A 23,951-nucleotide genomic window follows, 5' to 3' on the forward strand; every position below is an offset into this window, starting at 1 on the left:
GAGTTGCTGTGTGAGAGAGAGAATGGTGGTCAAAAGATAAAGGGGGAAAAAAGTCAAAATAAAACATAATAAAAGTACATTTGAATGACAGTAAGTGGCAATGTTTTTACAATTAATGCTGGTTTTCCTGAGGCTGATGCCATGTAGGTGTTTGTACACATGCATATACACACACTCTCATTCAAATAAACACATACAAGAACACACACACATACATGTAAAAGTGCCAGACACGCACACAAACATATAAAGTAGGCACTGCTGTTATGATTTCAGTTGTCCTTGATGTCCTTTGTTTTAAATGTATTGTTATTATAGATGTTTTTCTTGCATTGTTTTCTGTTTTCATCTGTCTTTTCCTTTTTTCTCGTTACTTCATTCTCTTGGTTGTTGGTGCATTGGGGGGTTCTTGGGGGTGGGGAATGGAATTTCTTTCCTTACGGGGGGGGCTGTGGGAGGAGTCTCGAATGGTTGAGGGACAGCTATTGGAGAACTGTGGGGGGGGGGGGGGGCTTGGAGGGTTCGGGTTTCACAAGATTGTGATCATGAAAAAGGAAACTGACATATTTTATATCAACACCACGCACCCTCACACACAAGGATGATTCTGTTGCGGAAAGACTGATACGTGTTTGATAGTGTCTTGATGCTGTATTGTTTGTCCTTCAAGTTCTAATACTTTGATGTTACCCACTCCTTGTATTTTATGTAATAATACTTTTTTTAAATATATTTTAAAAAGCAAGCGATCAGCAGAACGTCTTCCTAAAGAGAAAGGTATTTAGGCCCATTTTAATGGAGCCCATAGTCTGTGGTGCCTTCAGCTGGCCCGGAAGGGCATTCCAGAGGCTGGGGCAGTCCAGCTGAGGGTGCAGGTGGGGTTAAGGGAGGGCAGTTATTTGATATAAGAAGGGGCATTGCCATGAATACACTGGAAATTCAGCAGGAGGGTTTTTGAATTCAATCTGGAATGAGACTGGGAGCCATTGCTGAGATGCCAGGATGGGGATGATGTGGTGGCGTTTCCACACTCTGGCAGCTCTGTTCAGGATGTATTGGAGCTTCTGGAGACTCCTGCCTGGGATCCCGATGAAGAGTGTGTTGCAGTAAACCAGCCTCGAGGAGATAAAGGCATAGACAAGCTTTTCTGTATCAGACTGAGTGAGGATGGGACAGAGTTTGTGCTTGAGGTGATAGAATGATGCTTTACAAAGGTGTCTGATGTGGCGGGTCAAAGGTCAGGGAGGAATCTAGCTTTACACCCAGATTGGAAACGGACAGGCTGACGACACCGCTCACATCGAGTGGGCGAGCGTTGCAAAATATTTTTTTACATCTATATTATTCAATTATTGCACCCACACTGCTCGCGCGCGCCAACGAGCGTCTGCGTTGCCAAGAGCTAAAATAGATGTCAGTTCTATTTCTGACGCAGATCGCGCTGCAAGTCCTGTCTTTCCCCTGTCCTCATTGGTTTATAGAAGCAGGTACCCACGTGCCATCTCCTCATTGGTTATACCCACGTGGGGGATTGAAAGACAAAATAGGTCGGTGGCGGTAATGCACATCATTTATGAAAGTTGCCAATCGTAATATAAAGTCAAGAGAAGAAAAAGCCTAGAAGGAGGAGAGATGACTAGAAACGACTCGGTTTACCATTCTATGTGTGGATTAATTGGAGGAGTAGAGGACCTTGTGCATTTCAGGTAAAATGTTTATATCCCAGGACAAATTAACTAGCAACAGCAAGCTAGCTAAATTGGACAAATTAGCTAGCAAGTGCAAGCTAGCTAGCTAAATTGCCATAAATGTTTAATGCTTTTCGACCTATCCCCAAATTCACATAATTGGTTCAGAGTTTATTTTGATATTTGAACCTGTGTGTCGTGATCGCGTTTGACAAAATACATTTATGCACGATGGCACACGATGGCGCACGCACGCAGCCGGTTTGGGTTCCGTGTAAGGGGGAGGGAGGGATGTTCTGTCCTGCGATGATGAGGTGTGTTATTGTAACTTTCACATGTAAAGTACAATGTTTAGCAAGTGTGAGTGAGAGTTGAAGACCCAGTCAGTTGTTTTTATGAATCCCTGTATGATGTCACCTTCCTTATGTTCACCTCATCACATGTATTAGGTCATCTACTTTAAAAAAGAGAATTGCAGAACTATTATTTCCGTTATATCACAATTATTGTACTGAATGTAAAAACATTGTTTACATGTATTTTAATTTTTTACACAGGAGAGCAGACAGTGGTCCTCCTCCCACGATCCCCATCTCCATCCAAGCGTTACTTCCCCATCCCCCTGGACTCGCTAGAAGACCAGTTCCGGATATGCTCGGCAGATGACTGCAAGCTTTTCAGAGAGGAGTTCAATGTGGGTTCCTTTTCATACAACACATAGTAGTCACAGTAGTGTGATACCTTCATTTGTTAATGCTAATAATGTCATGTAGAGTTTATAGTTGTTACATCCTATGCTGCATGTATGAGGGTTACATTAATGGCTTCATAGTTTGATCCCCTGTGTTGTGTCTGTGTAGTCACTGCCCTGTGGCTACCAGCACAGCTCATTTGAGGAGGCTAGCAGGGTGATCAACAGGGACAAGAACAGATATCCAAACATCCTACCATGTGAGTGATGGAATTGTTATAGGAATACATTTTGCAACCATTAAACCCACTTAAGAGAGCTAGAAATAAAATTATAACATGTAATGAAATAATTCTAAACAGGACACCTTTTTTCCTAGTATAATTTTGTCTCTTTTGACATTTTCAACAGATGACCATTCCAGAGTGTTGTTAACTCAAATCGATGGATATTCTTGTACGGACTACATAAATGCCTCATACATAGATGTGAGTTATATTTACTATGAATTTCATTCCATCCTATTATATATAATTTCAATGCATCCAGTGTTACTTCCTTTCTCATTACGGTCTAATAACTACTGTAACTTGCCAAAACACATTTTCTTTTTCACCAGGGTTATAAAGAGAAGAACAAATTCATTGCAGCTCAAGGTAAATAAGCTATATGCAACATTATTGTAAAATAATGTTTATTGAAAAAAATGTTATTGTAAAAATACTGTACTACTAGTGGATTCATTTTTTTTCAATGAACTATTTTATGTAAGTATATGCCATTTTCCAGCACACTAGGCCTACTGTATATCAACAGTATGTCTTCTTACGTTTGTGGTAAGTGTGTCACTCTCTCTTTTCCATAGGCCCAATGCATGACACTGTGGCAGACTTTTGGCGGATGGTTTGGGAACAGAAGACTGCTACTATAGTGATGCTCACTAACCTGAAAGAGAGAAAAGAGGTCTCTCACTTTGACTGATCCCTTATCTGCTTATACAACCAGTAAAGAATGTCTTCAGATTTGCTAATGGGATCTCTTGTGGAATGATTTGACAGTTCAACATCCTTAGATGTTCTAAAGGGCCTTTGCTAGGCCCCTTCTTGTCTTCTCACACCTCAAGGTTATAGGTTTGACCCTTTCCTAACATTCCCAATCAATACAATATGTCACCCCAAATGACTTGGCATCACATTCCATGGAACCTCAAGGGGCTGATCAATAAATAACAAAACAAAGGGTTTAGCAGCACTAAACAATTTGTTGATAATGCCATCCCAAGGCTTGATTATAATTAGTCTGAGAGTCTCATTAATAGTCTACAACATCAGAGTGATTAACTTATTGACTGACAGACTATCACTTCTGTCAACTCTATCACCTGGTCAGTAATATTAATCCCCATGAAAGTCTCTGCCATTCACATTGGTGAAACTATTCAAATAGTGTCTATTTTGTAATTTTTGCATTGCTGAATGTCCATTTCACCTCTCTTCAGGACAAATGTTACCAGTACTGGCCAGACCAGGGCTGTTGGATGTATGGGAATGTGAGGGTGGCAGCAGAGGACTTTACTGTACTGGTGGACTACACCATGCGCAAGTTCTGTGTACAATATGTAAGTGTCATTGTATGTGCCTACATGACAACCCTGCGTATGATCCCTCACTTATAAAACATGATGCTGTGTGAGACTGTGACCAGGTATTTACTATCAGGACTGAGGATAATACCCAGATGCAGACAGTTCAATTCATAGATGTTTATTACAAAAGTGGGTGCTGGCAAACGACAGGTCAAGGGCAAGCAGAGGTCAGTAATCCAGGGCAGAGTCGGTAATGTACAGAATGGCAGGCAGGGTCAGGGCAGGTAGAATGGTCAAAACCGGAAGATCTAGAAAACAGGGACTAGAGAGAACAGGAGTACGGGAAAAACCACGCTGGTAGGCTTGACGAGATAAGACGAACTGGCAACAGACAGAGATCACCGGTATAAATGCACAGGGGATAATGGGGAAAATGAGCGAGACCTGGAGGGTGGTGGAGACAAGCACAAGACAGGTGAAATAGATCAGTGTGACAATTTGCAGTTTATTATCTAAATGACTGATGTGTTTTCCTGTTGTAAACAGCAGGGGAGTGATGGCCCCAAGGCCCCCTGCCTGGTCACCCAGCTCCACTTCACCAACTGGCCAGACTTTGGGGTGCCCTTCTCCCCCATTGGCATGCTCAAGTTCCTCAAGAAGGTGAAGACGGTCAACCCGTCTTATGCAGGACCCATCGTCGTACACTGCAGGTACTGAACCAGGGGAGGAGACTGGGGATTGTAACTGGAAATTCATATCTGCAGGTTGTACGAAATGAAGGCTATCGTGGTTAATATAAACGGTATGATTTGTATAAGTTAACAAGATTACAATGTAAAATCGTTTACTAAAAAAGTATGCCAATCATCTTCCCTTTATTTAGTACTGGTATGGCTGGAATTTCAACGCCTGTGTCATGTCATATGAAACTACTTTACAAAAGGGCATCATGACTGATCTAAGGGGGCACACGGTACACCTGAAACAGCATTTTTCTGCAATCTAGAGCCATAATCATTTTGCTTGATTCTATGTATATTTTTGATTAACTCTGGGTAAAAGATTGAAAGGAATGTGATTATTATACAGTACATTTAGATTTGCTTGTTTTTTTAAGGTCTACCCACATTGCTGGCATGCCAGCTAAGATAGTTAGACAAGCTAGCTACTCTAACTTGATAGCCTGAAATGACATATTGGTAGCTAGTTATGCAGTTGGTGGATTGGGAACCTATCTGAGCTAGATAAAGCCAACTTCATAAAATTGCTGGTTGGTTAGTAATATTACTATATAAAGTTGAAGTCAGAAGTTTACATACACCTTAGCAAAATACATTTAAACTCAGTTTTTCACAATTCCTGACATTTAAACAGTAAAAATGCCCTGTCTTAGGTTAGTTAGGATCACCACTTTATTTTAAGAATATGAAATGTCAGAATAATAGTGATAATGATTTATTTCAGCTTTTATTTATTTCATCACATTCCCAGTGGGTCAGAAGTGTACATAGACTCAGTTAGTATTTAGAAGCATTGCCTTGAAATTGATTAACTTGGCTCAAACCTTTCGGGTAGCCTTCCACAAGCTTCCCACATTAAGGTGGGTGAATTTTGGCCAATTCCTCCTGACAGAGCTGGTGTAACTTTGTCAGGTTTGTTGGCCTCCTTGCTCGCACAAAATATTTTCAGTTCTGCACACATATTTTCTATGGGATTGAGGTCAGGGCTTTGTGATGGCCACTCCAATACCTTGACATTGTTGTCCTTAAGCCATTTTTCCACAACTTTGGAAGTGTGCTTGGGGTCATTGTCCATTTGGAAGATGTTGCTTCAATATATCCACATAATTTTCTTTCCTCATGAAACCATCTATTTTGTGAAGTGCACCAGTCCCTCCTGCAGCAAAGCACCCCCACAACATGATGCTGCCACCCCTGTGATTCACGGTTGGGATGGGGTTCTTCGGCTTGCAAGCCTCACCCTTTTTCCTCCAAACATAATGATGGTCATTATGGCCAAACAGTTCGATTTTTGTTTCATCAGACCAGAGGACATTTCTCCAAAACGTACGCTCTTTGTACTCATGTGCAGTTGCAAACCGTAGTCTGGCTTTTTTATGGCGGTTTTGGAGCAGTGGCTTCTTCCTTGCTGAGCGGCCTTTCAGGTTATGTCGATTATAGGACTCGTTTTACTGTGGATTTGGATACTTTTGTACCTGTTTCCTCCAGCATTTTCACAAGGTGCTTTGCTGTTGCTCTGGGATTGATTTGCACTTTTCGCACCAAAGTACGTTCATCTCTAGGAGACAGAAGGCGTCTCCTTCCTGAGCGGTATGACGGCTGTGTGGTCCCATGGTGTTTATACTTGCGTACTATTGTTTGTGCAGATGAACATGGTACCTTCATGTGTTTGGAAATTGCTCCCAAGGATATACCAGACTGAGGTCTGAGGTCTTGGCTGATTTCTTTAGATTTTCCCATGATGCCAAGCAAATAGGAATTGAGTTTGAAGGTAGGCCTTGAAAAACATCCCCAGACACACCTCCAATTGACTCAAATGATGTCAATTAGCCTATCAGAAGCTTCTAAAGCCATGACTTCATTTTCTGGAATTTTGCAAGCTGTTAAAAGGCATAATCAACTTAGTGTATGTAAACTTCTCACCCACTGGAATTGTGATACAGTGAATTATAAGTGAAATAATCTGTCTTTAAACAATTGTTGGAAAAATTACTTGTGTCATGCGCAAAGTAGATGTCCTAACCGACTTGCCAAAACTATAGTTTGTTAACATGAAAATTGTGGAGTGGTTGAAAAATGAGTTTTAATTATTCCAACCTATGTAAACTTCCAACTTGAACTGTCTATATATATTTTTTTTTTGGGGGGGGGGCAAAAATTATACATGGCCAAAAATATGTGGACACCACTTTAAATTAGTGGATTCTGCTATTGCAGCCACACTTGTTGCTTACAGGTGTATAAAAACTAGCACACCGCCATACAGACATTGGACGTAGAATGGTCCGTACTGAAGAGCTCTAACTTTCAACATGGCACCATCATAGTTCGTCAAATTTCTGCCCTGCTACAGCTGCCCCGGTCAACTGTAAGTGCTGTTATTGTGAAGTGGAAATGTCTAGACGCAACAATGACTCAGCCATGGAGTGTTAGGCCACACAAGCTCACAGAACGGGACCGCTGAATGCTGAACCGCGCAGGATGTGCCTGCAGGAAGGGTACCACAGTAAGGAGGAGGATGTCTTCCCTGTAATTCACAGCGTTGAGATTACCTGCAAATACAACAAGCTCAGTCCGATGATGCCGTGACACACCGCCCCATATCTTGACGGGCCCTCCACCTCCAAATCGATCCCTCTCCAGAGTACAGGCCTCAGTGTAACGCTCATTCCTTCGACGATAAACGTGAATCCGACCATCACCCCTGGTGAGACAAAACCGCGACTCGTCAGCGAAGAGCACTTTTTGCCAGTCTTGTCCAGCGACGGTGGGTTTGTGCCCATAGGCGACGTTGTTGCCGGTGATGTCTGGTGAGGACCTGCCTTACAACAGGCCTACAAGCCCTCAGTCCAGCCTCTCTCATCCTATTGCGGACAGTCTGAGCGTTGATGGAGGGATTGTGCGTTCCTGGTGTAACTCGGACAGTTGTTGTTGCCATCCTGTACCTGTCCGGGGGGTGTGATTTTCGGATGTACCGATGCTGTGCAGGTGTTACACATGGTCTGCCACTGTGAGGATTATCAACTGTCCGTCCTGTCTCCCAGTACCGCTGTCTTGGGTGTCTCACAGTATTGACATTGCAATTTATTGCCCTGGCCACATCTGCAGTCCTCATGCCTCCTTGCAGCATATCTAAGGCTCGTTCACGCAGATGAGTAGGGACCCTGGGCATCTTTCTTTTGGTGTTTTTCCGAGTAAGTAGAAAGGCCTCTTTAGTGCCCTAAGTTTTCATAACTGTGACCTTTATTGCCTACTGTCTGTAAGCTGTTAGTGTCTTAACGACCATTCCGCAGGTGCATGTTCATTATTTGTTTATGATTCGGTGAACAAGCATGGGAAACAGTGTTTAAACCCTTTACAATGAAGATCTGTGAAGTTATTTGGACTTTTACGAATTATCTTTGAAAGATTTTCTACTTTGTCGAATAATAGTGAAGACTTAAACTATGAAATACCACACATGGAGTAATGTAGTAACCGAAAAAGTGTTAAACATATTAAAATATGTGTTATATTTGAGATTCTTCGAAGTAGCCACCCTTTACCTTGATGACAGTTTTGCACACTCTTTTGGCATTCTCTCAACCAGCTTCATGAGGAATGCTTTTCCAACAGCCTTGAAGGAGTTTGCACATATGCTGAGCACTTGTTGGCTGCTTTTCCTTCACTCTGCTGTCCAACGCATCCCAAGCCATCTCAATTGGGTTGAGGTCAGGTGATTGTGGAGGCCAGGTTATCTGATGCAGCACTCAATCGCTCTCCTTTTTGGTCAAATAGCCCTTACTCAGCCTGGAGGTGTGTTTGGTCATTGTCCGGTTGAAAAACAAATGATTCTACAATGTAGAAAATAGTACAAATCTGAGTAGATGTGTCTAACATTTTGAATGGTACTGTATACATACGTATTTTTTTAAACAGAACCAATCTGAGGGGGCACCTTCCCCTATGGGCATGTTGCCTCTGACTGCACCACCGAAGTTAGACACAAGCAGGAACAACTGTGGAAGCAGGTGTTGGCCCTGGGGCTTTGCTCCCTGAATGGGCTTCATTGATTGGTTTCCTTCACCGTATGCTGGTATCCCAGACTGCTCTCTGTGTGACTGGCCCTTCAAACACTGTGGATGTTGGTGGCTTGTAGACCATGTGGCTTTTTAGAATATTTCTTATGGACATGTTGCAATTTAGCACATTTTAGGCCATACCACAATCAAGATTCCTGTCGCTAACTGAGCCATGGAAATACAGTGCATTATCTTTCAATTGAATCATCTAACTTACATTGTCATAGAACTCCGAGGTAAGGTTCACTATTCTGTCCTGTCTCTTGTCTTTCTTCAGTGCTGGTGTAGGAAGGACTGGAACATTTATCGTCATAGACGCCATGATTGACATGATGCATGTAGAGCAGAGGCTGGATGTCTTTGGGTTTGTGACCCGAATACGGGAGCAGCGCTCTCAACTCGTCCAGACTGATGTAAGTGTTTCCTGACATTTCAATGTATTCCTGCAGTACAAACATGCAAAGATGACTCTTTCACCCCATCTCTCACCACTCTGTCTGTATTTCAGATGCAGTACTCATTCATCTATCAGGCTCTGTTGGAGTATTATCTATATGGTGACACAGAGCTGGATGTGTCGTCTCTGGAAGGCCATCTGCAGAAGCTCCACAATACCAGAGCACCCCTCGAAAGGCTGGGCCTAGAAGAAGAGTTCAGGGTAAGGGCCAGTCAAACACTTACTGTATATCTGCTTTCCTAAATTGTCTCACATGTATAGCCACATTCAAATGAGGGTAGCCATCTCTCTTAAGTAGTCCTAATTTCACTCCATGTCCTCTCCTCAGAAACTGACCAATGTACGCATAATGAAGGAGAACATGAGGACCGGAAACCTTCCTGCCAACATGAAGAAGAACCGTGTGCTTCAGATCATTCCATGTAAGGAATACTCTGACATTCTTAACTGTTCCATATTACATTACAACGCTACCACCATCAAACTCTTAGTGCTGTATTGATGCTTGATATGAATTCATTTTAGGCCTAAAAACTTTGCCAATTTAACCCTTTGAGGTTGTCTTAGTTTTTGGAATTAATATACTGTAGTTAAATGACACAAACGAAACAAGTAGTTGAACTATTGTTGGAAATAAATGAAGTTGTTAAGGTTTTTGCTTTACCACAGATGACTTCAACCGGGTTATATTGTCAATGAAAAGGGGCCAAGAGTTTACGGACTACATCAATGCATCATTTATTGATGTAAGTATTTAGAAGCACATTTAACTTTCTCCAGAGCCGTTTATGTCTTTACGTATATGATGCCCTGAACAGTGTTTTTTTCCCAGGGCTACAGACAGAAGGACTACTTCATCGCTACCCAAGGTCCTCTGTCCCACACGGTGGAGGACTTCTGGAGGATGGTGTGGGAGTACAGGTGTCACTCTATTGTCATGCTCACTGAACTCAAGGAGAGGGAACAGGTACAGATCCCACTGTGGCAAGAGCTAACTACAGCCTAATCAGTAAATAACAGCGGTTATTTTAGCAACAGTCAACAAAATGGTTAAAAGGTTTAAAATACAATTCTGATGAATGCTGCAGTTGGACAATGGATGAGGATCCTCTGAACTTCTTGCATTTTTAAAATCTTATATTAATGGAATTATAGCACATAACACATTGTACTGGCACAGACATAATGAATGGAGTTCACTCATTGTAAATTGTCACCTTTTTTTTCCTAATGTACATTTTCTTAGTATATCGGGTATTTTTTAAATGAATTATATGTGCCTCATTTGTATATACTGGGTGTATTTGCATACATTATATAACAGGGCTGCAACCACCAAAGACTTCCTCTGTTTAGGCCTACCGCAGTGCTAACCTGCACTGTCTATACTGCCTCATTAATTATGAATTACTGTTGTTGTCACATTCCCTTGCATAATTTAATAAGTGTGTAGAGAAGGATATCCCCACGATTTAAAAACAAAATGCTTGGCTGTAGATTACACCTATCTATGCATACTTTACAACAGGGGTCTCCAACATGTCGCTGTTATTTAAGATTTGACATGGACTCAGAACATCCAATTTTGTTGTTTCTCTATGAACAATTGTAATTTTAAGAGTGAAAAATAAAATGGAGACATAATTTGGGAAAATATATTTTTAAATGATTTTATAGTGCCCCCCCCCCCTTACAGTTGTTTATAAAATATAGTGCACTATTTTCTTTTGTGCGTTAAGGACCTGGGGAAGAGTTGCAGGGGAGAGGAGAAGAGAATAATGTGCCTATTTAAAAGCTTGAATTATATATATTTTTTGTAGCATATATATATATTTTGAAGTATCTCTCATGCTAGAAAAGGTTGGAGACCCCTGCTTTACATTGTTTGAGAGATCAGTATCACTATAATCTGAGTGTTCATATTCGGTAATTGCTTTAATTTCAGCACATCTCATTTGTAAAAATGTCAACTTTATTAAATGTTTACTTTTTCATTGTATTCCAACACCATTGTATTCCATTGAGCCCATTTCAGCCATGACTAGAATGTGTTTAACAGGTCAATTCAAATGTTTCCGAGGTCTTAAAGTTAATGGGGGAAAAATGGCACAAGCAAGAGTGGGAAAGAGCCAACAGTGTAAAATTAAAGCAATCAATCCAACGATATATAAGTGACAAGTCGATTTTGCACCCCTCATATACAGGAAATAGAGATCCTCAGGTGGGCTGGGTATGCACGTTGCTAGTTAGCTGCCTCTAATAGTGATACACAAATATTTATTTCTTTGAATTTTTGGGGGGTTAAAATGTTCTATAGTCTTCTACATAAATGTCCATGTAGAATAGCCTTACATCAGGGTGTCAAATACATTTTGCCCCGTGGGACCACTTTAGTGGTCTGTAAGTCCGCTCAAATATTCCTTGTCGTCAAAATGAGCAAAGACATTTCTATCCATCGTTTTTCTGTATTTTCAATGTGGCCTGACTCTGTAGCTTTAATTTCGGGAATTTTTATTAAGCTGAACAGAGAGATTATAAATGTTGATCCATTTTCATTATATTTTATTTTCAACCATTATAATTTCTATACAGTTTCGATTTATTATTAGTAATTTCAATATAGATGTAGGTTGTTTTTCCCACCTGTGGGCTTTATGTTTGTCACCCCTGCCTGACATTTATGTCACTTTCTCCAGGACAAATGTTTCCAGTACTGGCCAGCAGAGGGCACTGCAACATTTGAAGACTACACTTTGGAGCTGAAGGGGGATGCCCTATGTGACACTTTCACTCTGAAGGACATGGTGCTCACATATGGACCAGTAAGTTTCCTTTACATAAACAAGCACGCAAGCTATCCGATATGGATGTATTTTAAATATATTCTTTGATCTTTATTTTTGTCCTTGAGGATCACTGGGTTTGGTCATCTAATCAATGGCATTCTGCTATCTAAATGTGTGTCTTATCTTAAAGTGAACTAGTTTAAGTTCATGTTAGGTTTACCTTTTTATTGTTACCAGGTATACGAATGTATGCCATGATGAATCACATATGTTTCCCATCGCCAGGAAAAACAGTCAAGGCACGTCCGACACTTTCATTTCCACGGCTGGCCTGAGATCGGAATACCGGCAGAGGGAAAGGGAATGATCGACATCATTGCTTCAGTGCAGAGACAGCAACAACAGTCTGGAAACCACCCGATCATAGTACATTGCAGGTAAGGTACATGTACTGTACACACACACTAAATCTGGTAGCCTCATCACTACTGCCCTTTTAATTCTGTAGAGCGCAAGACGTTGAGGGGTGTGGAGGGCTGGGGGGTGCAAAGCTGACATGTTGTTGTTTTTTCAGATGGTTATTCTATGGATCATTTAGTTATTGGATTTATAATTTTAGGACCCCTTTACGTGTAAAAAAAAATATCCCAAAATTATTTGAGAAAATATTGATTTTGGCCTTTACTACTAAAGCTCATAGAAACGCATTGAATAACGCATTCATAAATAGTAAAAAGGACAGTCAAAAAATAAATAATGAAAAAACAAGATTTTAAAGTATCTGTCCTACAGTATGTCTAGGAGATATTAAAAAAAACTCATGAAATATATCTATTTCTTTTTTTTTTACACATATTTAACCCCTTTTTGGGGTAGACACAAAACTACCATCATATTTTTTTATTTATTTTTTTAAACTGGTACAGGTTACCTTCAGGGGTCGTAGAGCATAGAGTGGTCATAATAGTTTGTAGGTCAAACCATTTGGATGTTACAGCCATTTTTGTGCTAGCTCTACCACTTTTCACCAAAGATGTGAGGTGCACTGGCAGATGCAGTGGATTGAGACACATCCAATGCAAAACAAAAGATATATCTCTAGCTTAAACTGACAGATTTTGATGGGGATATATATATTTTTTAATGTGACTTCAATTTTTTTGGTATGTACTGCGTCAATCGAATCTAGGGGGTAAAAAACACATTAGGATCATACCAAACACAAAATAATGTGTTAAAGAATAAATGGTACATTTAGCCTTTGTAGACTGTTCTACAGGCCAACTCTTTATTACTACTTGTGTGAAAGACTGCTGTGAAAGCTCTGATCAGAACATACGTAGCTCCAGGTGAAGTACTTATCATGCAGCACGGCCCACTGGGATTGATCAAATCCACTGATTCACAGTCAATTAAAACCTCTCAAAGTGAAATCTCCTACGACTCGCGCTTTGATTAATCTGATAGAATGAGCTAACGACAGGAAATGGTGTCATCACTCTCTCGTATTCCTTCGTCAGGGCCTGTCTAAATAGGGGCTTTTTAAAGCTTTTTCTCATCCGTTGGGAATGGGTGCTTGCCCATTACAATCGCCCTCTCTCCTCTCTCGCTCTCACCAGCAGTGTAAGCACTGACTCAATCCAAAGAGAGTGAGTGATAGCAGATTTATTAGTGCTACCGTTTGGATTAGTGTCTCTTTAAGGGAGGCTGATTATTAGTACTATTAGTCAAAGGTCACCTTTTCTCCAACTAATTGTTTTCAATACAAATGGGAAAGGACGCTACTGTAAGCTGTTAGGTTTGCAGTATAGCCCTATGGCTAGGGAAATGGGAGACTAGGAAGGTGTAGATCTAGGAGCTCTACTGTTAGAGATATCTCTTATCAACCTCTAACAAGATACTTGTGAATGTGGACACCTCTTTAAATTTGTGGATTTGGCTATTGCAACCATACCCGTTACTGACAGGTATATTGTCAGGACCCGGTTTCGAACCTGGGTCTCCGGAGTGAGAAACAGTCACTTAACCAACTGAGCCACAAATAGTCAGCAGAACCCAGAAGATGAGGCAGACACAGCAGCACTTAAGACGGTGTATTTAATAAAGAAAAAATCCTTAAATACAAAAAATGGCAAATCCAAAAGGTGGTAGGAAAAGCACAAAAAGGCCTCAAAAGAAACTCACAAAAAATAAAACAAAAACAAAAAACAGAATACCACGAGCGTCACCCGGAAACGACAAGAGTACACAGAACACTAGGGCAGGGTGCTAACATACAAACACAGAGCACAGAACTGAGGGAAACTAAGGGTTTAAATACAATTAGAGGAAACGAGGCACAGGTGCAAATAATAATGGGGATCAAGGGAAAAACATAAGGACAAAAAGCACAATGGGGGCATCTACTGACCAAAACCCGGAACAACCCTGGCCAAATCCTGACAGAATCCCCCCCCTAGGAACGGCTCCTGACGTTCCTACCAGCTCTCTCAGGGTGGAGGACCCTGAACTGACGAATGAGGTCAGGGTCCAGGATGTCTTTGGCAGGAACCCAGGAGCGCTCCTCAGGACCGTAGCCTTCCCAGTCCACCAGATACTGCCAGGACCGCTGCACCCGGCGGGAATCCAGTATCCGGTGGACGGTATAAGCCGGCTGGCCTCCAATGACACGAGGCGGAGGGGGAGGTCTGTCTGCCGGGACAAGGGGAGAAAAAACAACAGGTTTTAACAATGAAACATGAAATGTGGGATTAATCTTAAGGGATCTGGGTAAGTGTAGGCGATAAGAAACTGGGTTAACTCTCCTGGCAACCTTTAAGGGACCGATGTATTTTTGGGACAGCTTGCGAGACTCCACCCGTAGAGGTAAGTCTCTTGTGGAGAGCCAGACTCTCTGGCCGGGGCGCAGGGTAGGCCCGGGACGGCGACGTCTGTTGGCTTGTTGTTGATACCTCTGTGAGGAACGCATAAGATTAAGACGGGTCTTCCTCCACATAAGCCGACAGCGTCTGACGAACTTCAAGGCTGAAGGCACTCTGACTTCTGCCTCCTGGTCCGGGAACAATGGAGGAGCATAGCCAAACTGACACTCGTGCGGGGACATACCAGTGGAGGAGGAGCGCAAGGTGTTGTGCGCGTATTCGGCCCAAACAATAAAGGATGACCATGTGGACGGGTTGTCACGAGTCATACATCGGAGGGTGGTTTCCAGCTCTTGATTCATCCTCTCTGTTTGGCCGTTGGACTCCAGATGGTACCCTGAAGATAGACTGGCAGAAGCCCCCATGAGTTGGCAGAAGGCCTTCCAAAACCTTGAGGCGAACTGGGGACCTCTGTCAGAAACCACATCTTGAGGAATGCCGAAGACTCGGAACACATGATTAATTACCAACTCAGCCGTTTCCTTGGCAGAAGGTAACTTAGTCAGAGGGACGAACCTGGCCGCCTTTGAAAACCTGTCGATTATGACTAGGATAGTAGTATTGCCATGGGATGGAGGAAGTCCAGTAATAAAGTCCAATGAGATATGGGACCAGGGTCTGTGGGGAACAGGTAAAGGGTGAAGGAGTCCTTGAGGGCGGAGGTGAGAAGATTTGCCCTGGCAGCACACGGGGCAGGCATTGACGAAAGTGGCAACGTCTTCTCTTATGGTAGGCCACCAGAACTTACGCTGGATGAACTCCAAGGTGCGACCTACGCCCGGATGACAGGTGAGGCGAGAGGAGTGCCCCCACAGAAGGACCTGAGTCCTCACTGCCTTGGGGACAAACAACCGATTGGCAGGGCCTCCTTTCGGGTCCGGTTCGCTAGCTTGAGCACGTCTCACGGTATCCTCAACTTGCCACGAGATCGGAGCCACAATCTTAGCAGCAGGAAGGACAGGCATGTCCGTGTCATCTCGAATGGCAGGAGCGTAGACTCGGGACAGGGCATCCGGTTTGAGATTTTTCGACCCGGGCCGATAGGTGAGGATAAACTGGAATCGATTGAAGAAAAGAGACCATCTAGCTTGTCTAGAGTTCAATCGCTTCGCCTGTTGGATATACTCCAGATTTTTGTGGTCCGTAAGCACTTGAAACGGGTGAGAAGCCCCCTCGAGCCAGTGTCTCCATTCCTTCAATGCCATCTTCACCGCTAGGAGTTCACGATCCCCCACATCGTAGTTCCTCTCAGTCGGGGTAAGCCGGTGTGAGAAGAAAGCGCACGGATGAAGCTTCTTGTCTTCACCCTCTGAGACAGGACAGCTCCAACACCAACCTCTGATGCGTCTACCTCCACCACAAATGGTTCATCCGTAGTCGGTAGTATCAGGATGGGAGCAGAGAGGACGCGCTGCTTGAGTCCTTGGAAGGCCGTCTCAGCTTCTCTTCCCCACAAAAACCTTGCATTGCCACCTTTGGTTAAAGCTGAGAGAGGAGCTGCCACCAAACTGAAGTTCTTGATGAACTTGCGGTAAAAGTTTGTGAAGCCCAGGAAACGCTGAACATCCTTAACGGATTTGGGGGTGGGCCAATCCGCTACCGCCCCTACCTTCCTAGGGTCCATTTGCACTCGACCGGGTTCCACTACAAATCCCAGGAATTGTACTCGGGATGAATGGAATTCACATTTTTCCGGCTTAACGTACAGATGGCTGTCTAGGAGGCGTTTGAGTACTTGTCTGACATGCTTAGTGTGTTCTTGAAGGGAGCTCGAAAAGATGAGGATGTCATCCAAGTAAACGAACACAAATATGTTAAGCATATCCCTAAGCACATCGTTTATGAGCGCTTGGAACACCGCTGGGGCGTTGGTCAGGCCGAAGGGCATCACCAAGTATTCATAGTGACCAGTAGGCGTGTTGAAAGCGGTCTTCCACTCGTCACCAGGTCTGATCCGCACAAGATGGTATGCGTTCCGCAGGTCAAGCTTAGTGAAAACAACTGCTTCCTGGAGCAGCTCGAAGGCTGTGGCCATAAGGGGTAGCGGGTAACGGTTACGGACGGTTATGGCATTGAGTCCCCGGTAGTCGATGCAAGGACGTAATCCACCGTCTTTCTTGGCCACAAAGAAAAACCCTGCTCCCGCCGGGGAGGTGGATGGACGCATGAGGCCTGCTTCCAGAGCGTCCTTGATGTAGGTATCCATAGCAGCTCGTTCGGGTGGAGATAGGGAAAAGATCCGACCCCTGGGGGGGCAAGTGCCCGAAAACAGGTCGATGGGGCAATCATAAGGTCTATGGGGTGGTAGCATGGTGGCCCTCTGTTTGCTAAACACCAGTTTGAGGTCATGGTAACACTCGGGAACTCGGGTCAGGTCGATGGATTCTAAAGACTCGGGAGTAGAACTCGGGGAATTCTGGAAAATACAAGTAGCTTGGCACGTAGGACCCCACTGCTTGATAGTGCCCACAGACCAGTCGATGTGAGGGTTATGGCTGTGAAGCCAGGAGTATCCAAGGACGAGAGGGAACTCGGAACAGGAGATCAAATGAAAGTTCATCAATTCCTGGTGTTGTGAAACTGAAAGTCGCAAGGAGGTAGTGACATGAGTGACAAGTCCAGATCCCAAAGGGCTTCCATCCAATGTAGTAACCCTCATGGGGTCACTTAGAGGTTCAGAGGGAACGCCATTCTCCTTCGCCCAGACACCATCCATGAAGTTACCTGCGGCTCCAGAGTCTACCAAGGCTTGAAGGTGAAGCTTGTGGTTGTCCCAGGAGAGGGTGACTGGAATGAGCAGACGGGAGTTGGACAGATGGGAGGAGGTTATGTTTCCCGTTACAGTTCCCCCCGGTCTGTACGGGACAGAGCATTTCCCTGGAGCCCGGGACACGTGGAACGGAAATGGCCCGGTTTGCCGCAATATAGACAGCGTCGCTCCCTCATCCGACGGTCTCTCTCAGCCTGGGAGATGCGTCCAATCTGCATGGGTTCCGGTGGAGCCAGCGATGATAAAGGTGGGGACTCGGAGCTGGGACTGATAGGGGCTAGAGGTCTACGGTTGAGTTCTCTCTCTCTCAGACGCTGGTCAATGCGTGAGGCCAACTTGATCAGGGACTCGAGATTGTCCGGTGGTTCCCGAGTGGCCAGTTCATCTTGGATAGTGTCGGAAAGGCCTTTCAGAAAGCACACCGTGAGCGCCTCGTTGTTCCAGCCACTCGCTGCTGCCACCGTGCGGAACTGGATGGCATAGTCCGTCACGCTGCGCCAACCTTGATGGAGAGTCAGGAGCTGTTTGGCTGAGTCAGAACCACTGCTTGGGCCTTGAAACACTCGTTTGAATTCCTCAGCAAAGGCAGAGTAGCTGGCACAGCAGGAACTATGGGCATCCCACACAGCAGTAGCCCAGGCCAGGGCTTTTTCCGACAGCAGGGTGATGATATATGCGATCTTAGACCGGTCGGTGGGAAACGATGAGGGTTGCAGCTCAAAGGAGAGAGAACATTGAGTGAGAAACCCTTTACAAGCACTTGGATCACCTGAGAACCGTTGGGGAGGTGGAAGACGAGGTTCAGCCAGGGGGTTAACTGCCATGGGTACGTGAACCTGAGGTACTGGGACGGGAACTGTTGCCGGGGTAAGTCGATCAGGTATTTGCTTAATGGAAGTCAGCATCTCCGACAGAAGATGAGAATGTCTAGCCATTAAGGCCTCTTGCTGAACCAGGGCGGCTTCGTGGCGTTGGACAGTCTCCTGGTGGTGGGACAGCGTGGCAAAAAAGTCCTGGGAACTGGCTGCCTCTGGGTTCATTTTTGGCTCTGTGTTTCTGTCAGGACCCGGTTTCGAACCTGGGTCTCCGGAGTGAGAAACAGTCACTTAACCAACTGAACCACGAATAGTCAGCAGAACCCAGAAGATGAGGCAGACACAGCAGTACTTAAGACGGTGTATTTAATAAAGAAAAAATCCTTAAATACAAAAAATGGCAAATCCAAAAGGTGGTAGGAAAAGCACAAAAAGGCCTCAAAAGAAACTCACAAAAAAATAAAACAAAAACAAAAAACAGAATACCACAAGAGCGTCACCCGGAAACGACAAGAGTACACAGAACACTAGGGCAGGGTGCTAACATACAAACACAGAGCACAGAACTGAGGGAAACTAAGGGTTTAAATACAATTAGAGGAAATGAGGTACAGGTGCAAATAATAATGGGGATCAAGGGAAAAACATAAGGACAAAAAGCACAATGGGGGCATCTACTGACCAAAACCCGGAACAACCCTGGCCAAATCCTGACATATATAAAATCAAGCATCCCGCCATGTAAGCTCCATAGACACACATTGGCAGCAGAATGGCTTTACTGAAGAGCTCAGTGACTTTCAATGTGCCACCGTCATAGGATGCCACCTTTCCAACTGTAAAGTTTGGTGGAGGAGGAATAATGGTCTGGGGCTGTTTTTCATGGTTCGGACATGGCCCCTTAGGACTTGGCAACAGTTTGGGGAAGGCCCTTTCCTGTTTCAGCATGCCATTGTCCCCATGCATAAAGTGAGGTCCATGCAGAAATGGTTTGTCGCTCGCTGTGGAAGAACTTGAATGATCCTGCAATGAGCCCTGACCTCAACCCCATGGAACACCTTTGAGTTTTATTGGAACTCCGACTGCGAGCCAGGCTTAATCGCCCAACATCAGTGCCCGACCTTACTAATGCTCTTGTGGCTGAACGGGAAGCAAGTCCCCGCAGCAATGTTCCAACATCTAGTGGAAAGCCTTCCCAGAAGAGTTGAGACTGTTATAGCAGCAATGGTGTGACCAATTCCATATTAATGCCCATGATTTTGGAATGAGATCTTCAGCGAAGAGATGTCCACATACTATTTGTCGTGTAGTGTAACTTGCCTGAATGTTGTGAAATCAGTGAATTGCTTTGGCGCTCAATACAGCACGACAGTGAACTGGTAGAACCCTGAGGGTGTATGTAATGTAGTATTCTCCTTTGATTCACATTCAGTTCTAAGCACATCATTTCAATACCCTCTAATGGTAGTTAGTCGATGCTGTAGATAATGACGATTCTGTCCTGGGTTTATTTCTCAGTGCTGGTGCGGGTCGGACTGGGACATTCATCGCCCTGAGTAATATTCTGGAGCGGGTGAAAGCCGAGGGCCTACTGGACGTGTTTCAGACAGTCAAGAGTTTACGCATGAAGAGACCACACATGGTTCAGACTGTGGTAGGTATTACATATCGTAGCATCAACACATTGTTTGCAATGTTTGGATGCAATTTCTATCATAGAGATTTAATGCATGATAGTAGTCTAAATTCATTAAAAGATACAGTATAAAGGTGACATATTCAAATGATCTTCAATAGAATGACTGATGTATTTCAGTGATTTATGTTTGTTTGTGTGTTTTGTTTGTTGTTTCAGGAACAATATGACTTCTGCTACAGAGTGGTTCAAGATTTTGTTGACATTTTCTCAGACTATGCCAATTTCAAATGACAATATCTGCTACATATACCCATGTATTTTTCCAACAGGCATATACCATTTTGTTAGATCGCTTTTTTTTACACTTTGCACTTAAACACAGTACTTAAACTTATTGTTCCATATTGTAATATATTTGTTTGTATCTCTGTCTGTTTTTTTGTTAGCTCGTTCAAAACAGCCCAAAAGAAAATGTAATATTATGTCTATTTAGTCTTTTCAACTAGCTTTGTGTCCTCAGTATTTGGATGTCAAACGTTTTGAATTGAAAACAACCTAAGACCATTTGATCAAAAATGGGAATGAAGGGTTTATTATGTAAACATTATGTATATACGCTGAGTGTATAAAACATTAAGGACAGCTTCCTGATATTGAGATGCACCTGGTCAGTCTATGTCATGGAAAGTGCAGGTGTCCTTAATGTTTTGTACACTCAGTGTATATTGATTAACTTATGCATATAATCTTTATCTATTTATATAAGGTAGAATTTAATGTACATTTTGAGTATGTTAAAAACATTACCACGAGATTGCCTTTCGTTGCCTGTGGTCTGTACCATAGCTATGGCACATACTGTGGAAGTCCACAGATTGGACAAAAAAAAACTGCTGTTGTGAAGATACACAACCTGCCATAAGAGTTTGTCATTGTATTACTGACCTTACAAGTGACTTAAGTGCCATTTAATATTTGCTGTGTATGATGTTTTTTTTATATCAACAGTATTGTTGTTTTTTTGTGCTATTTTCTACATTGTAGAATAATAGTGAAGACATCAAAACTATGAAATAACATATATGGAATCATGTCGTGACCAAAAGTGTTAATCAAATCAAAATGTATTTGAGATTCTACAACCACCCTTTGCCTTGATGACAGCTTTGCACACTCTTGGAAATCTCAAATATAACATATATATTTTGATTTGTTTATTTAACACTTTTTTTGGTTACTACATGATTCTATATGTGTTATTTAATAGTGTTGATGTCTTCACTATTATTCTGTACTTAACTTCATTTAGAATCAGTCGTATGTACTGAGTATGGAATTAAGGCTAGTGGTTGCTGTAGTGCACAAGCATCTTGTCCCTGTACAGCCTCTTATTTATTTATTTTACCTTAATTTTACTAGGCAAGTCAGTTAAGAATAAATTCTTATTTTCAATGACAGCCTAGGAACAGTGGGATAACTGCCTTGTTCAGGGGAAGAACAACATATTTTTTACCTTGTCAGCTTGGGGATTTGATCTTGCAACCTTTCGGTTACTAGTCCAAAGCTCTAACCACTAGGTTACCTGCCGCCCCAATCATAAGTCTGTATAAAGTTTACATTTTTCTATTCTGAGTGCAATAAATGCAATGAAAATAAACTAATTTGTCATTAATTTCTGAATATTTGTAAAAGATACAAAACATGTGTATCAAACAGTGGAGGCTGGTGGGTGGAGCTATACGTGGACGAGCTCATTGTAATGGTTGAAATGGAACTAATGGAACGGTATCAAACATATGGAAACCACATGTTTGACTCTGTTCCTTTATTCCATTCCAGCCATTACAATCAGCCTGTCCTCCTATAGCTCCTCCCACCAGCTGCCACTTGTATCAAAGTAAGTTTTTTTTTATTGAGACAAATATATTATTTAATTTACAAACATGACATATTTATAGTATCTACACTGACGTCACCTCTGAACACATTACGAATTTGTTTGTTTCCATTAAATTCAGTTTGAAGCTTATGCACTAAGCAGGTCCCGTTGGTGACGTTTAGTGTCCATTAGGCACTTAGTGTGACACACCTGTGGAGAAGGGATTATAATCCTAATAACACAGACTGTTCCATTTCTAACGACCCTTATAAAAAGGACCCATGATTATTCCCACCACACTGTAAGAAGGAATAGACCGAACGGACAGTATGTGATTCATTCATATGCTTTCAAGTACATTTAAAATTGTTAACTGATTTATGTGTCAATAATATCTACTAAGTGCATGTTCAATAGGTAATCATTTCAAGACAATCCCAAACTATATTTGATTTACGGTAAAATATTTTGGACTATCAAATGTAGCTTGTATTTTACTGGCTTTTTTTCCAGCTTCCATGGATCTTAGCAGCAAAACGGTTGTGCAGGTGGTGATGTTGGCGTTGATAGCTCAGGTCACTTTCTCTCAGCATTGGTCGTATGGGTGGCTACCTGGAGGAAAGAGAAGTGTTGGGGAGCTGGAGGCCACCATCAGGGCAAGTACTATTTACCCTATGTTTACCTGTATGTAAGTAACTATGTCTACCTGAACATACATTTAAGTAAATCTACTGTGCCTTGAAACCCTGTGAACATGTGTGTGTGTGTGTAATATATATATATCACATACACTCATGGGTCAGTTCCCCATTCACAAAAATGTATCACTCCAACAGACAGTGAGTCACGTGGCCGTGGTTTGCTGGTCACGTGGCCGTGGTTTGCTATATAATGCAGGCAGACAAGCAACAAGGTATTCCGTTACTGTTCGATTGAACATCAGAACGGGCAAAACGAGTGACCAAATCGACTTTGAGCATGGTATGATTGTCGTGCCAGGCTTGCCAGATCCAGTATCTCAGAAATGGGCGTCATTTTTGGAGTTGGATATTTGTTCAAGAAGCAGTCTTTTCAAGAGTACATAGGCAAAGTTTAAGACGCTCTTTGAGGGTGTTGCATATCGAGTATATGGGTAATAACATTACAAATTCCTCTTACATATTGCTATCAAGATGATGGACACAGGTGGTGTAATGGCTCTTCCTGAGGAGACAGGTGCCCACATCCCAGAGAGACTGAGACCATATGATGTCGTAAGTATTCATATTCATATTTTAGGTCAGATAATGTATTCATTGTATTTCTAATGGTAAAGTCCTTGTTTTGTCTAAAGATATTGAATTGATGTCTCCTTGTAATATGTTGTAAAAAGATATGCCAAAGTATCTGAAAGAAATGTTAAGATCAGAGTATTGGCTGACAAACGGAAAGCTTTCCTGAAGTGGTACTTATAAATGTATGGAGACAATGTTGCTAGTTTCTGCTACATCATTGTAATATACTGTAGACACAGTATTATACAACATCAAGTAGACTTCTGACATTGATACTTTGCTTCCCTAGATGTCGAAGAAACGGATGCCACATAAATAAAGAACTGTGAGATAATTATTCACAAAAAGCAAGAAGACAGCGATGATGGAGCATTCAAGAACAGTTCTGTCCATTTCCAACTAAGATCACATTTAGATTGATGTAATTTACTTGAAGTATGAAACACTAACCTCCTGTAAAATTGTAATAAAGAGTGATTGAAAGATATGTCTCTTTGTATGTCCTTACAATACAGTATCTGCAGTGTCCTATCCCATTTTGGATTCATCAATTAGTGACCCGTCATAAGATTGAGGTGGAGTTGATAAACCATCAATTTAATATTATCGTATATTTGTTTTCCTTGACCGACAAGCATGATCAAC

The 23,951-nt window shown here is 42.6% G+C and overlaps 1 protein-coding gene across 4 annotated transcripts in view; it reads left to right on the plus strand.

Annotated features, from left to right (window-relative positions):
- The window catches only part of LOC135512313 (receptor-type tyrosine-protein phosphatase epsilon-like), a 76,142-nt gene extending 54,245 nt beyond the window's left edge, over positions 1-21,897 (plus strand). For 2 of the 4 annotated variants that reach the window (XM_064934216.1, XM_064934217.1), the window contains 16 exons: positions 2,246-2,382; positions 2,549-2,639; positions 2,791-2,867; positions 2,999-3,035; positions 3,245-3,342; positions 3,878-3,997; positions 4,511-4,674; positions 9,043-9,178; positions 9,274-9,423; positions 9,551-9,644; positions 9,892-9,968; positions 10,055-10,189; positions 11,919-12,044; positions 12,294-12,445; positions 20,033-20,168; positions 20,370-21,897. In XM_064934216.1, coding sequence (XP_064790288.1) covers positions 2,246-2,382; positions 2,549-2,639; positions 2,791-2,867; positions 2,999-3,035; positions 3,245-3,342; positions 3,878-3,997; positions 4,511-4,674; positions 9,043-9,178; positions 9,274-9,423; positions 9,551-9,644; positions 9,892-9,968; positions 10,055-10,189; positions 11,919-12,044; positions 12,294-12,445; positions 20,033-20,168; positions 20,370-20,444 — 1,805 coding nt within the window. In that variant the 3' untranslated portion in view covers positions 20,445-21,897. The remainder of the gene's footprint in view (positions 1-2,245; positions 2,383-2,548; positions 2,640-2,790; positions 2,868-2,998; positions 3,036-3,244; positions 3,343-3,877; positions 3,998-4,510; positions 4,675-9,042; positions 9,179-9,273; positions 9,424-9,550; positions 9,645-9,891; positions 9,969-10,054; positions 10,190-11,918; positions 12,045-12,293; positions 12,446-20,032; positions 20,169-20,369) is intronic. The other 2 variants (XM_064934218.1, XM_064934219.1) reach the window with 2 other exon arrangements.
- Positions 21,898-23,951: the final 2,054 nt, after the last annotated feature.

This window comes from Oncorhynchus masou, chromosome 24, assembly GCF_036934945.1.
Source record: "Oncorhynchus masou masou isolate Uvic2021 chromosome 24, UVic_Omas_1.1, whole genome shotgun sequence".
Classification (NCBI taxonomy): Eukaryota; Metazoa; Chordata; class Actinopteri; order Salmoniformes; family Salmonidae; genus Oncorhynchus; species Oncorhynchus masou.